This window comes from Oxyura jamaicensis, chromosome 11, assembly GCF_011077185.1.
Source record: "Oxyura jamaicensis isolate SHBP4307 breed ruddy duck chromosome 11, BPBGC_Ojam_1.0, whole genome shotgun sequence".
Lineage (NCBI taxonomy): Eukaryota > Metazoa > Chordata > Aves > Anseriformes > Anatidae > Oxyura > Oxyura jamaicensis.
In genome coordinates this window covers 17,209,127-17,224,285 of record NC_048903.1, presented here as the reverse complement: position 1 = coordinate 17,224,285, position 15,159 = coordinate 17,209,127, and the positions used below count along the sequence as shown (strand labels likewise).

General features: G+C 36.2%; 1 protein-coding gene across 4 annotated transcripts in view; it reads right to left on the bottom strand.

Annotated features, from left to right (window-relative positions):
* CDH13 (cadherin 13) overlaps positions 1-15,159 on the bottom strand; it is a 475,482-nt gene that overhangs the window by 80,408 nt on the left and 379,915 nt on the right. For all 4 annotated transcript variants that reach the window (XM_035336422.1, XM_035336423.1, XM_035336424.1 and 1 more), the window contains one exon: positions 9,994-10,134. In XM_035336422.1, coding sequence (XP_035192313.1) covers positions 9,994-10,134 — 141 coding nt within the window. The remainder of the gene's footprint in view (positions 1-9,993; positions 10,135-15,159) is intronic.

Genomic DNA, 15,159 nt, shown 5'->3' with positions numbered 1-15,159 from the left:
TGAATGATGTAATGATGGTTTAGGAGCCACCCTCCAATGAATATCAAGTATGGAAAACCACTGTGCCTGCACGCAGAATTTAGGATTTCAGTCAACTGACTCTTACCCAGGCTAGTGAGGTCTCCGCATACAGAACTCAAAAGTAATTTTGAGGAAAAAAAAGATGTAATTTTTCATATCCTATCTGAAAAATATTTGTGAGAATTTCCTTTGAGTGTTCTGCCTGCACTAAGTATTGAAGGTGGAACTCCCTGGACAGTTCATGAGGAACAATATGCTATAAAACTGGACAACAGTGAAATTATGCTTAATTTCCAAGGAGTGCTTCAGCAGTAGATTCATTAAAAACAAAAACAACAACAAAAAACATAAGAACATTTAATTTCTCAGGCTAAAGACTCCGTTTTTAGACTTTATGATGAAACTTCAGTCTCCAGAAAACAGTCCTAATTTAATTTGAAAGCAACTGGAAAATTCCAGCTGGACAGAAAATTTTAATTGGAAATCACATAGACATTCCTAGCAATGACTGCTAACTTTCTTGAACAAATGGCCTGAGCCTAGGCCTGGAAACATTACATTATTTTTGTTTAGCTGGTGTGACTCTCGAGAGCTTTCGCCTGAACCTTCCTTCCTCTTTAATTTCTACTTTTTCTAATTCTACCATCCAGTCACTTATCCAAACTTGTACCAGATGTATTTGTGCTAAATGTAGTCAAAACCCTTACTGCTACTGTTTGCTTTGTAATTCAGAACTTAATATCTATGGTAAAGTTCACACTTCACAGACCACATTGAGAAAGCATATTAACCTTCACTTCTAGCAGAAGAGAGCGATAAATTGTGGCTTTATGGCTTTTTTGTTGCTCACACTGTTTGGATATTTGCTGTTAGCAGAAGCAGATGGAGGAAGTCTTCAGAGGATAGTCAGCACTGGAATGGTTTTGCAGTGAGAATTTACCAGCTGTAGTAAGAACTGCTGTTATTACCACTGAGTTGCTGCTGACCTTCTGAGCATAACTGAAGGGTTACAAATGGCAAGGACTCACACAGACGTTCACATCAGGACTGCTCAGATCACAGCAAATCAATGAAACTAAACAAAGGGCAAGGAAGGAACACAGGAGGAAAAAAAAAAAAAAAAAAAAAAGGATTGGTAAAAATACAAGTTTACTATGTGAGCTCATTGGAGACCAAGAATGCTGGGAAAAAGTCAGATCTGGAGAAGCAGTGAAGTGCTTTTCTGTTCCTCCCCAATTTCACACTGTTTGAATGATCATTTCTATTCATAGAACCTTTCCTGTACTTATACAAGTGTTCCTCAGCTGCTTTCAGATTATAAAGCAGGCACTCTGTTGTTTTATGTACCACTGAAATGTGTTTATCTGGAGATTAAATAGACAACTTCATGTATTTCATGACCTTGGTGGAGAGAAACAAAGCAATGAACTCACCCCTCACAAGCAAAGATAAATGTAGAAGTCTGCTGCCTACTGCTATGCAGTGTATCCAGCTCTAATTATGTGATAAGTGGATGGACTCAGTGTTAAACATATTTTGCAGAAGTTCTTGAACAAAGTGCTTACACTGGTTATGCAGATAGCTCACTGAAAGCCACATGAATACAAATTATTATGCACACAGTATGAATCTGGATGAGTACAGGAAATACTGGTTTTCTGAACACTTTTTTTTTTTTTTCTTAACAATCTTATATTTCAGTCAATGCACAACATAAACATTTGTTTTTCTTCCTCTCTCAAATTATTCCATTGTTACTTGTAATGCTACAGCAGAGTGTTTGTTTTAAGGTCATTGGTAGTCCAATCCTGAATGGTGCTGAGCATTTCTCTTCACATGAGAAACCTCAAACCAGCTAATTCTGATAAGAACTGACACTCAATATTGAAGAAGAAGAAAAAGAAATAACAAGAAGGTAATTTAATTATCCAGATAGCCAGACTGTTTAAATAAATCTTCCAGATGTCCTTAGATTGGTACCACCACAACACAACCCAGAAATATTAACATTTTTCTCTGTCACAGGCATTTTTCCAAGTTATTTGAAAGTGATTAGGTTTAGAAAGAAGATAAACATTTGGGATCCTAATTACACTGAGAGCCAAAGCAATCTATGCTCCTAACACTAGCTTTTAAAATTCTAATGGGAATTAGGTATCTTTAAATCCTTTTTTTTTTTTTTTTTTTTTTATTTTTTTTTTTTTTAAATTTAGCAAGCTTTTCTCTTTCGCATCTAAAATTATTCTAAAAACTAGATCAAAATGCCTGGGTTATTTCAAGACTTAGATTCTTAAACTGCTTATGTGATTTTGGAAGAGTTTTGAAGCTCACAACAGTGGAGGAAACTCTGAATGCCTTGGATGGTAACACATGAATGAACAATGACCAATTATTAACCATATAGAACTAGAGAATGTAAATTTCAAATAATGTGTTATTTTTGCAGTGAGAACAGAAAGCTCAGTCTTCATTTACAAAAAAATAAAAAATAAAAATAAAAAATCACCATTTAGATGCTTGTTTCCTTTCACATTGATTTGATAAATAGCTTTCCACTTGACTAATAGATACTTTCCAAACTAAATTACTATGTACTTTGCAAATGAACTCTAGTAGAAACATATTTACATCTGTATCTTTGTCTTCGTTTAAACATGAAAGAACACGAGTCAGTTATGGGACAACTTCATCTCTTCTGTTTTCAACTAATCTCCTGAGTTAATATTTATGGGAGAAAAATGAATGTCACAGGTTTAACAGAAGGATTATTTCTTTCTTTTAAGAAGAAATAGAAGAAGAAATAGAAGAATTTCTTAAAAGAAATTTCTTTCTTTTAAGAAAGAAATAATATATTCTGAGCTACAAGTCTTCTCCACGCATGTCCATTTTTACACATGAATAAAAAAGACATGAAGGGCATAATTTGCCCTCCATATCTGAGGACAACAGAAGATGCAATAATCTTAAATTCTGGCAAAAGAAGCTAAAATCAGATTATGCAGATTTTTTTTACTGTTAAGGTTTGAACAGGAACAGATAGATAAATCTGTTCATTCTCAGTCTCTGGATGTTTTAAGAACAGGTGAGAGAGACAGTTTACAAGGATGACGTAGGAATATCAATCCTGCCTTGATCACATTTCTTCTATTTTCCATTATCAGATAAATTTTCATTGAATTCTACCCTTTACATGTGAAAAATACACCAGGTAGTGTCTTTCAGCTGTTTTCTGGGGGACTCTTGGACACCTGGGCTTCAGCCATGGCAAGTGTATTGGTGGGCTGCTCCAAGAGTATGACGAGCAAGTAAAACTGAATGAAAAGGCCAGTGCAAATACTTATCTAGCATAGGGGGGTTCTGAAGGTTAAGGTACACTTCAGAAGACTTGCTAGCTGTATTTATGGTTCTAGAAAAAACAAGGACGGCCTTGTGCTAAAGCTGTTCTTTATGCCAGAGTTTACTGACACCTGTAGAGCTATGTCCTGCTCTGTTGAGTTTCTATGAGATTTCTGCTTTCTGCATACATACATTTTAAGTCCAAAAATGGGAGCCAAACAGAAATTCCAGCATGCATTTTGTCCATGTGATTTTACTAAAATGGTTTTATCCATTCTACAAAACTATTTTTTGTGACAAAGCGGTACTGGGGACAGTTTGCTCCAACTTGAACAGGCTGCTAGAACTTAAAGCTGATTCTCATATTGTTTAGGCCACAGCACAGCTCTATTTCTTAATTATTAGCCTGGCAACTGCTTCTTTTCATCTGTTCGGGTCTACTTATTGCTGCTCACGTACCCCAGCTCAGTCATCTGGCCTTCCAATGCCTAGCATGAGAGAATGGTGTGTGAAACAGGAAAAAGCCAGGCCAGCATGTTCTCACCACCTTGCTGAGCCATGCTGGCAGCTCCTACTGGTCTTTTCCTTGCATTCAGTCTGGCTTACATGCTCACTTCCCTCCCAGACGAAAAGTAAAAGAAAGTTAAAGAGGGCTGGTACCTTGTCATGCTCCTGCACTGTGTGTTAGTCAAAGCACAGCACACTTGCTAAGATTTTTGCATACAGGTATAGCTCTTGCTAGTGATTTCTCCAAAATACATGTAAGGGTCTAGAGGAGAAAATTGCAAGGGGAATCATGTACCATTAACAGAACTGTTAGTGTCCAAACACAGGGTCCATCTCTCTGATAAAACACACAAAGCAGTGACATTATTTAGGAGTCCCAAAAGGCAACATTTCCCCTGTAAGGGGAATTACTTACTTACTTTCACAAGTAAGACCGGGGTTGACTTCCAGATCACTGAACAAGGGAAAACAAGATTTATTGTTTTCAAATGAGCAAACTGAATGGACAGATCTGGCGTGTGTTTCTAAGGTATGTATATCATGGAAAACAATAATATTATGTCTAAGTAATTTTCTAGAGTGAGTATGGAAAAGAAAGCCAGGAGGAACCTCAGTAGAACTTTTAACTCAGGATTTGGTCTTCAACATGAGCTAGGCTATACCGAGAATCAAGAGGGGCTCTCAAAGCTACAAGCGTGTTTCTCAACTGCCTGAGTTGAAAAATAAATCTCTCCAGATGGTGCTCTGAAAGTCTCATATCCTCTTCGAACCACGAGCAGACGGAGATACATATTGTACTCCAGGGGCTGTTTTACCCCAGTGGGTAGCACGACTGAATCAGAAGACAGTGCTGGAAGTCATCATAAATCATGGTGACAAGCAACCTATTCGCTTACAGGTCTCTACAGGAATTGATGAATCATTTATTAAAGCACACATTAGTCATTTATTACTCTTTTATAAACCATTAGTCAGTAGGTATTCAAATGTGAGCAAATCATATTTTTCATTTAAGACTTACAGCATCGGTATATCTCAAATATCACTGTAGTGATGTTTTGTCAAATTATACAAATTTCATTGTGTTCACAGGAGGCAAGCTTCCTTATTTAACTGGAAAAATCACTTAACTGGAAAGATCGTTTTGCATGACGTTAGAAAAAAAAAAAGAAAAAAAAAAAAAAACTACTACATTCATCTATCCCTAAAATCTAAAATAGGAAAAATCTTACTCTCCTGGTGTTACAGAATTCTTTGTATTTTACATTACTTTGTCCCAGAAGTGGATGTCCCAGATCTGTAGTGAAGGACAGATATGAGAATTACGTGGCCTATAGAAGAATCATCCCCTTAACCCACATCACTGCATTCTTCTCTCCAGTCCCAGAAAACATTTGCTAAGGAAAGGCAATATATCCTATATTAGGGAAAAATATTGTACTACTAAAGAGGAGCAATGGAAGCCTCTTCCTTTGGGAAGAGATACTTTAAAAAAAATATTGACGGCAGCCATGAGAGAAAGGCAAAGGAGTTCAGTGGAATTCCATGTTTGAGTACATATACCGGTCAGGAGTAGTGTAAGATCAGAAACAGAAACAGGATTCCTAGAACCTTTTTTTTTTTTTTTTTTGAGATGGAGGACGAAGAGACAGGAAAGGGGCAAAGTACATATCACTGTCATATTGAAACAAGCTGGGTTTTCCTCCACTGTGTCTTGGGGGGGAAGGACTGGCCAGAACAATGCCTACAGCAACAGATGCAATAGAAGTATTTGCCAGCTTGTGCCTTCCAGCAGATGCTATGTTGTTCATCCTTCATCCCTCTTCAACTACAGTGACATTAGCTTTAGACTAAAATCATGGTTTTGCAGGCACACAACACTGCAGCTGCCTGTCCTCAGTTGTTAAAGTGATACAATAAAATATTTTTTCTTAATTTGCTAGGTTTAAAAACAATACCAGCACCATTAGCATTCGTTCAGTCTAATTCATTCCTGCATGGTTTGAATATCCGTTAGTGCACAAACCAGATATCAAATTTTCCAGAAAGATTAATTTCTGCTCCATGCTTTGCTTCATTACTTCTTTTCAAAGAAGTAGTCCCCTTCTACTAAAAAAAAGTCCAGCCTAAGGCCTTAACTTGTTGGAAAGGAAATGCCAAATTGTTCTTTGTGGTACGAAAAACATGTTGTATACACTAATTATTCATAAATTTCATTTAAAAACTCTTTCCTATTACAGAAATATGATTGTAAATTAAAAAAAAAATCTTCCTTAAAAAAAAAAAATGTGAACTTTACAAATATCTCTATTTTCATTCTCTGTAATTTAAACCTGGCACAATGTCCTGGCCATTGTAATGTTTTAAATGGTAGACCCTGTTACTTCACTCAAGGATTTTTGGAGGAGTTTTTAAAACATTGCTCTTTTAGGCATTAAAGATGAAATTATTTAAACCCCTGGAGGGAGAAGGGTAGAGTTTGCAAGTCTGAACGGATTTTTGCACTGCTCAGAGCCTATTATGAACAGTAGGGGTAAGTATATACAAGAAACAGAACAAGGCAGATCTTTTGAGAGATGTATATAGTGATGGGGCAGTAACAAAATAATTAACTGGGCTGAATCTCACGAAGCAACGTCTAATACATTAACCCATCAAAGTACCTGACACATACTTATAATCTCAAGGGCTTTAACAATTCCTCTGAAGTTAATGGAAGTGCTTTGCTGGATCACAGCCATGTTGCTCAACTTCTGTAGTTATGTCCTAAAGCACCAATGATTTTTTCCCTAAGCACAAAGGCCACAATTGCATCAGAATGGTATGGTTGTGGTATACTAGGGAAAAAATAATAGCAGATGGAAGAACAGATTCACTAGATGAACACTTCCTCTTCCAAGAAAACTTGAATAAACTCAATAGAACCTCCTGCAAAGCTGTGTACAGCAGCAAAGGAGCATTTAGACCTTTCTGAAAATATCAAATAAAACCCATTAATGTGCATTTTGAATAAATGTATAAGGTTCTTGCCTCCAAGGAATAAATACAGTACATATGAGTACGTGGAAAAGTACCACTGCTTAGGTTTAGATCCAAAAATACACAATACAGTCATAGGCTTTGTAAGAAAAAAGAGGAAGAGATCACTCCAGTGTCAAGAGATAAAACTCATCTTCAATTGACAAAGACATGTTCACGCATGGTTGAGATTGCCTTGAACTGAGGACTAAAAGATGTATCTTTTAATACATTCAAGGCTTCTTGGAAAAAAGTATATATAGAAATACACAAATTTTCAGCTTAGGAGGAGGCTCAAAAAATCATTAACCTTTTGGCTTAGCATTAATGTTACTGAAATAATATATTTTTGAGATTATGTATAGCAATACATTCAACAAAACATTTAGTCCAGAACCTGTACTGCCTCATATTGTACTAATAGAGTGTCCAGATTTTTGTTTAACCTTTGGTGAAAAAATATTTAGAATACAATCCAGTTACAACTTTATTGTCCTTCCCTGTGTTGTATCAGTAATGAATTTGACCCTGTGTTTACAGATGAAGAGAATGCATTGAAAACTTGGCTTAATCAAGCTACATCAAAAGCATATGACAAATAAAGGCAGAGCTATGCCAGGCAGAAATTTACTGTCAGAAGAAAACACAGGTCAGTAAATATTCATTTGTTTTATAAAATGGAAAAAGGTACTGAGAGGAAGTATTTTTAAAGAGAAGGAAGATAGCTGGGAAAATACAGCAATACTATATAAACCAAATGCTAGAGCAGCCAATCTCTAAGTATGTATAAAAATCAAACCTTCAGATTTACTGTATTTGAGCTTTCTAATTCAAAATTATCTTGTAGAATATGTCTTGTTCTTTCAGGTCTTCTTCAAATCAATGGTATCACAGTATGTGGTAGACAACTAGTATTTAAAAAAAATAGCTAAGTACTTTAAACAGTAAGACCAAGAAAGTGGCATTAGCTTTATTACTAGACACTCTCCCTCCTCTTACACTACATATTTTAAATAGAGCATATGTTCAAAACGGGGTCCAATACCATATGCCTAAACACTGAGTTTTCCTGCCTTATTCATGGAATAAGAATATGACTTAGCAAGGTAGAGTGAAGATTGATGAGGTCATTAACATCTCTAAAGAGTGGCTAAAGGTTCAAAACCATGTCATACTGTATATATATATATATAAAATACATGTCATCTCTACAGTAAAATTTGAGTAACATATAAATTGTAAGACAAGCATATAAGACCAGACTTTTCAAAGATAATGTTGTCTCTCAAACAAATTGTTTCTAAAATGACCCAACCAGCCAGCCTCCTAAGAGTACAGACTACCTTTTAGTATCATTGACTGGAATGAATTTATAAACATTTCTGAACTTCCACAGAAACAGATACCATCTATCGGTAGATTAAGGACCTACTTCATCTACTAGACACCCAAGATTTTAACATTATCCTGAATTACCAGAGAAAAATATTAAGGATATGTAAAATATACAAAAACAGGATATATAATTAAAGCAGATTTCTTGTTTTGAAAGCAAAGTTTGGAAATTCAAGTAAATAGTACTCTGAATGGCATGAATTTTCTGCACTGTTGATGAATACAATGAATTATTTCTAAACATAAGTAGTTGTCCTTATACATTGTTAATTATGTTCCAGAAGGCTAAAATAATACAGATGTTTTAAATATATTTCAAATACAGGTTGTCAGGAAACAGCTTTCAGAGAACTGAAAGCCTGATCCAAAGGGCAATTCTATGGGAATTAAGGGTTAGATCAATGCCACTTCGTTATCATGTACATACTTGAAAGGTTTGGATAAGGCTCTTCGTAGTACTTTTCAGGTGGCTGTAATGGTCTTGCCAAAGCAAGTAATTATAGCTATTGCCATTGATTAGTGAAAGCTAACATTCCTGTCGGCAAAATTGTCACTGTTTCTTATTTCTTATTCTTTTTGACTTAAATATATATATATTAATCTTTTTTATATTAATATATATATTAATCTTTTTTTTATATTAATCTTTTTTTCCCTTCTTTTTTAACTTATCCAATTTGCATTTATAAAATAAGTAATTAAGTAAAATGGCAGTAATTTATTTCAATATAATCTGTTGTCAAACTGCTAAAAAAAAAAAAAAAAAGGAAAAAAAAAGATATATAAAGGAAAAAAAAACATACCTAAAGAAGAAAAAACAAGACTTTTACAACAACAGGCTCTCATTTTCTTCTTCTAAAATTACCTGAAAATCAGCAACCCTAGTGCTTACTTCTCATCTTTTGGGAACATTCCTTAAAACCTGCACAGCTTCAGGAAAAAATTTATAGCAGAATCCAAAACAGCTGTTATTAGGTAAAACTTCAGACACTCTTTAATTTTCTCCAGATACCAGAACCAAAAAAAAAAAAAAAAAAAATGCACACTAATAATAAATGTAGGTGAGGGAAAAGAGTAGTGTGGGAAGGGCAGGAAATTGGGTGGATGCTTTCCCTGAAGCCAGAAACTTGGCTGTAGCAGTTCCACACAATCTGGCAGGCAGTGAATATTTTGTTTTGTTACAGACTTTTCAATATTGTTCCGTGGAATTCAACATGCAGGGGAAAACAACAACAACAAAAACTCTCCTTAAGAATTCCACCTGTAGGTTGAATTTAACGCTTTCAGGACTGGATTTTTCATTACAGAACTGACAAGACTAGCTTTCTCACAGAAGTGCTGAAGTCAGGACAAAATACACTGCTTTCATTCATGTTCCCTATCATTAAAAGCCCTAAGCTAGAATGCAGGCTGGAGGGAACACTCTGTTTTCCCCATAGGAACAAAACGAGAAAGTTACCATTAGCAAACTTGTACAGGTTTTCATCCCACTAGCCAACCTCTCAATGATATCCCTTGACATATTTTTTTACCTTGTGGTTGCACTGTGCTTTAGAAATGATGCATACCAATTTATTAATGTAAAAGAGCAGCTCTTGGAAAGTCCCTCACATTGAGCTAAAAAAGTCTAAGTATTTTCCTCTTCCATTAGGAACATTTCTGTATTAATTACAATTACATGCAACAGTTTATAGAACACAGATAGCAAACTCTTACCTCCTTCTTGGTAAATTCTGGTGGATGGTCATTTTTGTCATCAATAAGAATAGTGGCAGTTGCTGTTCCAGTTAGCCCCACATCATGACCTCCCATATCCTTAGCTCCTATAACCAGCTCATATTTTGGGGTTTCCATAGTCTGAAAAATAACAGAAAACGAAATGGTTCAAGAAACCAAACAATTACATACTACTTTTACTTCACATTAAAATTAACAAAATCTGAAACTTAATTTGGTCTGACAAAACATAGCATAGAAATGGATATGATGACATCGTTCAGGTTTTAGCAAAGCAGAAGCAAAACCTCTGAACTTCAGCTGTAAGGATGGAAACCTTCTTTGGAATATAATAGGAAGGAATACAGGTGAATATTGGTAAACAGTATATAACCTATCCTGATATTCAGGAAGATTAGTAAAGAGGGAAGAAATTAAAATATACCTGCTCTTTCAGAGTAAGCTTTCACTTCACTGCACCGGTATCTAGGAGTTGCCTCCTTAGTATTATGATGGGTATATAATTAAATACTGATGTCACAATCTACATATACATTCATTTCATTTTATTTTATTAAATCTCATTCATTCTGAATATTAGCATTTAGAATGGTAATCTACATTTGCTTCCCTGTAAGAAACAAGAACGTAGTTCCTAAAACAGGCAAAACATGCCTGTTCTACAAAACAAATGTGAACAGTAATGTTAACAATTTTACATCTATTAAGCCACTTTTTGTGTCATGGTTACTGATCCAATTGTCTACTTCTTGTAGAGGTAGATAGAACTAACTGCACAGAGGAAAAGCAACCTTTATTTTACCTACAGCCATGACTTTGAAAAAAATTATGGCCACTACGCTGCAGCAGAAATGTTACAGCGTATGTAATTCACCTCCCTGACATTAGACATGAAGTACATCTGTATGCTCACTGGACAACTGAGTATTAGGACATCCAATCAAAGGGAGTTATTAGCATCAGAACCTGCTCTCATGGAGCTCATAGAGAGTTTTGACATGGATTTCACTAGAGACAAGACTGGGCACCTAATGAAAATGAATATTTTCCACATTTGTATGGCTGCCTCATATGGAACCATCTGCACAGAGACCATATGTGCTGCATCATCAATGGAGGACACAGATGGAAAGTGCTGCAGTCACCTTTAAAGCTATATGGTAAGGATCACCAGTGCTCGGGGGGTTTTTCAAAACTTCCTTGAAAAACAAGTCTGGAGCTCAGGTGCAATGGTACATAATGGCACCTGAAAGGGTGGCCAGGGCACTACAGCTCAACTGCTTTTTTAACCTCAGACTAGCTCTGTCAGCCATCTATGCATACAAGAACCAAGGCTGCACATCTTTGACATCACTCTTCTATGTCCTTCAGTTAACAGTCTTCCAGAGAATTAACAGGCAGGGAGAAAAATGGTGTGAAATTCCATATAGCAACATCGTGATCTGTCTGCCACCCATACGCTTCTTTATAAAGCAGAATCAAAAAAGCTGGAGTAGAGCTTATCCCACAGCAGAGAACCTCTCACTGTTTAAAATTTAGAAAATAGTTAATTTTCATCTCTACAATAGCAACCTCTAAGCAAAGGTTAGCAACCTCTGGGCCACACAGTCTGCTCCACAGCTGATTGGAAAGCATTCACTAAATGGTACTTTGTATATTCTCCTGGGTACATCACAACATCTTTCTTGGAACATGTGTAAAAGGGGGACCCTAATTGCTTAGTACTTCAATCCTGAAGCATTTCTAGGCCAGAACAAAGGCAACCAGACCAGTTCCTCATCTGATCGCCTATATGAAGCAATATCTTTGCATGTGAAATCAATGAGTCAAGCCAGAAGATATATTTAGTTCAAAAAACATATGGACTACTGGAAAATTGGGTCCCATTGGCACTAAGGGGATCCTAAGAAAAGTATTTCCTTAAGTCTTACAACATTGTTCCATGAAATTCATCTCAGAAGTCAGCAAACTCAGAACAGGATTTTGATTTATATCATAAGAGAAATATACACAAAGAAATATTACTGACATTTCTCAAACACAAATTCAAGTTATAGAGTGGAACAAGATTTACAGTTTTCATATATATTTCTTTTCTAAAATGTTTTCAAAGTATTGAAAACTGCATGGAACCTCTCTCCCCTCCCCTAACTGTAACTTTTTCATTATTTTCATTAGCAAGTTTTTATTATTGCATGGAAAAATTGCAAAAAGCCATTTAGTGCTTCATGTTTATAAACCTTTTGCTCAAAAAGAGGCCCATTTTTACTCACAAATTGGCCTTTTTTCCTTTGAAAACTGTCCCATTTTCTGTTGAAAGCAAGCCCATTTATGCTAGAAATTGTGTCTACTGCAGCAAAAATATCTGTGACAGGAGTCCAATGTTTAAGCTTGCAATGGAATCTGAAAAACATCGAATTTTGAGTAGTATTTCGTATCATTATGAACACTTCACACTTTCCTGCTATGCAGCACTTTCTACATCTAGTTCTGTCACTAAATATTTGCTTTGTTAGAGAAAGCAACTCTTAACACGTCCAAACCCAAGAGCAGAGGCTTGTTCCCATCAGATATTCTCTTCACACTTGGAGATGCATGTAAAGGCCTCTTCAGCATTTCTCATGCTCCTAGCCCAGTAATTCAGCTCAGTCACAAGCAGCAATTACTTGGACTGTGATTTATCACATCCTGATAAATCCTGGGACATGGGACTGGGGATCTGTGTTCCTCAGCAGGTGATGCTATGGAGGGCCCAGACCTGTGCGGGTCCCACCAGGGCTGGGGGGCAGTGCTGGCCTGGCAGCTCCTGGTCGCTTCCCTCTCCCTGTGCCTGCTCCTGCCGTGTGAGAAATGAGTGCCTGTGGAGGATGGCCATGGAGGAGAAAAGCAGCCCTCCTTCACCTCCACCATCAGCCTTTCCTCCCTCCTCCATCCCTACTACACTGTACGGTCCAGGGAAAAATACAGCACGCCACTAATGGGAGGATTTGGGGACCCACAGTTGCACAGACCGCTGCCCTACCCTGACATCACCTGTCACTAAACCCAGGCCTCCTGTTTCTCCAAGTGACCTAGTCCCTAGAACACAGTCCTGCAAAAGCAATCCAATTAATGCTATTTGCTAATGAGACATTAGTAACCTAAATACACATCAACTCTCAAGAAAGTAGATCTGCAGCTAAAAAGGAAAATAGATTATTTTGAATAAATAAACATTAAGTTGCTTTTTGTGTGGCTTAGTATTTATCAGCTGTGACTGTGTGGAGGGTAACACTGTTGAGAGAGTTTGTATAATTACAGCAGGAGATCCATTCATTTCCCCATAAATTTTCACTGCAGTCATTTAGCCACTGCAGGGGTGACGCTGGCAAATTGTTTGGATTGCCAAGGAGGTGAGCTGTGTCTTGAGTGCTTTTCTTTGGAGGTCTACCCACTGCCATTCTCTCCAGTGCTAACAGTGGTATCAGATTGCACTCCCCTGCCGTCTTGACATAGCTGGATCAGCACTGGTAAGCATCAAGATGCCAGAAAGGCACTTTTTTTAGATTTTCAGATTCCTGACAAAGCCAGCAGGATCTAATCACAACAGAGGAACATAAACAGTTCAGTGTGGGTACATGCAATTAGAATAAACCAGATGATAACTTGTAGGTAGTGGAGAACGGAACCAGATAATTATGATTTTCTGCCAAGGTTTAAGCTTTTAATATTTCCTTCAGATACAGGAAAAAAAACCTACATGACTTAATTGATGCAAGCCATTGATAGTGCTTCACACCAACGGCAGTAACAGTCCAAATCTTGATATGTGTTATTAAGATCACAAAAAGCAGCACCAAAATGAGGAACAGAAATAATGTTGTGGCATGATTCTTTAATAAAGAAACATATCCAAGCAGTGAATAATTTGTTGTTCAGCTAAACTTGATGGCCATGGTAACTACATTTATGTGTGAGAGGAGGTAAGAGTGAATGGAGTTTGCTATTCTACACCATCAAAAGGAGGTACACCAAATTTTTCAAATCTCCTGAAGCTCCTAAACCAAGCAGTTTGCCAATGAATGAATGAAATTTTAGCTTTGCATCATTTCTCTGGGGTTATGGACTCAGCATTTTGAAAATCAAGACATTTATTTATGTGCCTAACATATAATGAAATGTTTAACTTCTGAAGTTCAAAAATTTTGGTCAAATGTTTTATTTGAATATGAAGAAAAGTGGAGTAAGAAATGCAGATTCACAAGAAACTGTCCCAGAAACTATCTCTCCAGTGTTTCCTCCTGGCTGCAGACCTTCATACTGTGTAAGAGACCTACACATTGTATGTACAGAAAAGAGCAGACAATGTCACAACATCACAGACTTCATTTGGCACTACATCACAACACCTAAAAAAACAAGGGGAGAACAGGAATTCCCAAATTGACATGAAATAGTTGCTAAAATCAAAACAAACACTGTTTGGGAAACAAACTGTACAGAATGTTCAAAACACCTGTGGCAGTTTAAAGTGTATTTACAAGCTATCTTAATGCTTACTGCCAATAGTTTTGTACTTTTTAATGGATATTAGTATTTTCTATAACAGTGCAACAAGGCCTCAATGCCTCTATTTATAATTCTGTTTATAAACTATGTATTCATGCATATTAATATATCAGTAGTATGCTACCATCTCATAGTTGTTACTAATGCCTTTATAATATAATGCTAACCAGAGAGAAAAATTCTTTGAATTTAAATAATTTCAGTTAATGCTAAATAAATGCTCGTGTTCATTTAAGATGATAATTGCATGTAGTATGCATTGAATACATCCTATTAAGACATAATCAATCTTCTTGTTGAGTAACAATATCAACATTCAATCTAACACTGAGTATGCTGCCAGGATTTTGACAAATGTAGAATAAAAAAAAAATATGAAGTAATGTGACTATTAACAGCTCTAACAGACATAACGCTTTTATAATCATAATATCAGCATTTATTTTAAATGCCAATTGCTGCTGTGTAAAAAGGGCAATGTAGACAGACTTTGCATTCAGAGCATGAATTACAGCTTGATGAATACAAAACCAAAACAAATTTGTAATGTAAATTCTCTTTAGCTCACCAATTTACTTTTTTTTATATATATATATA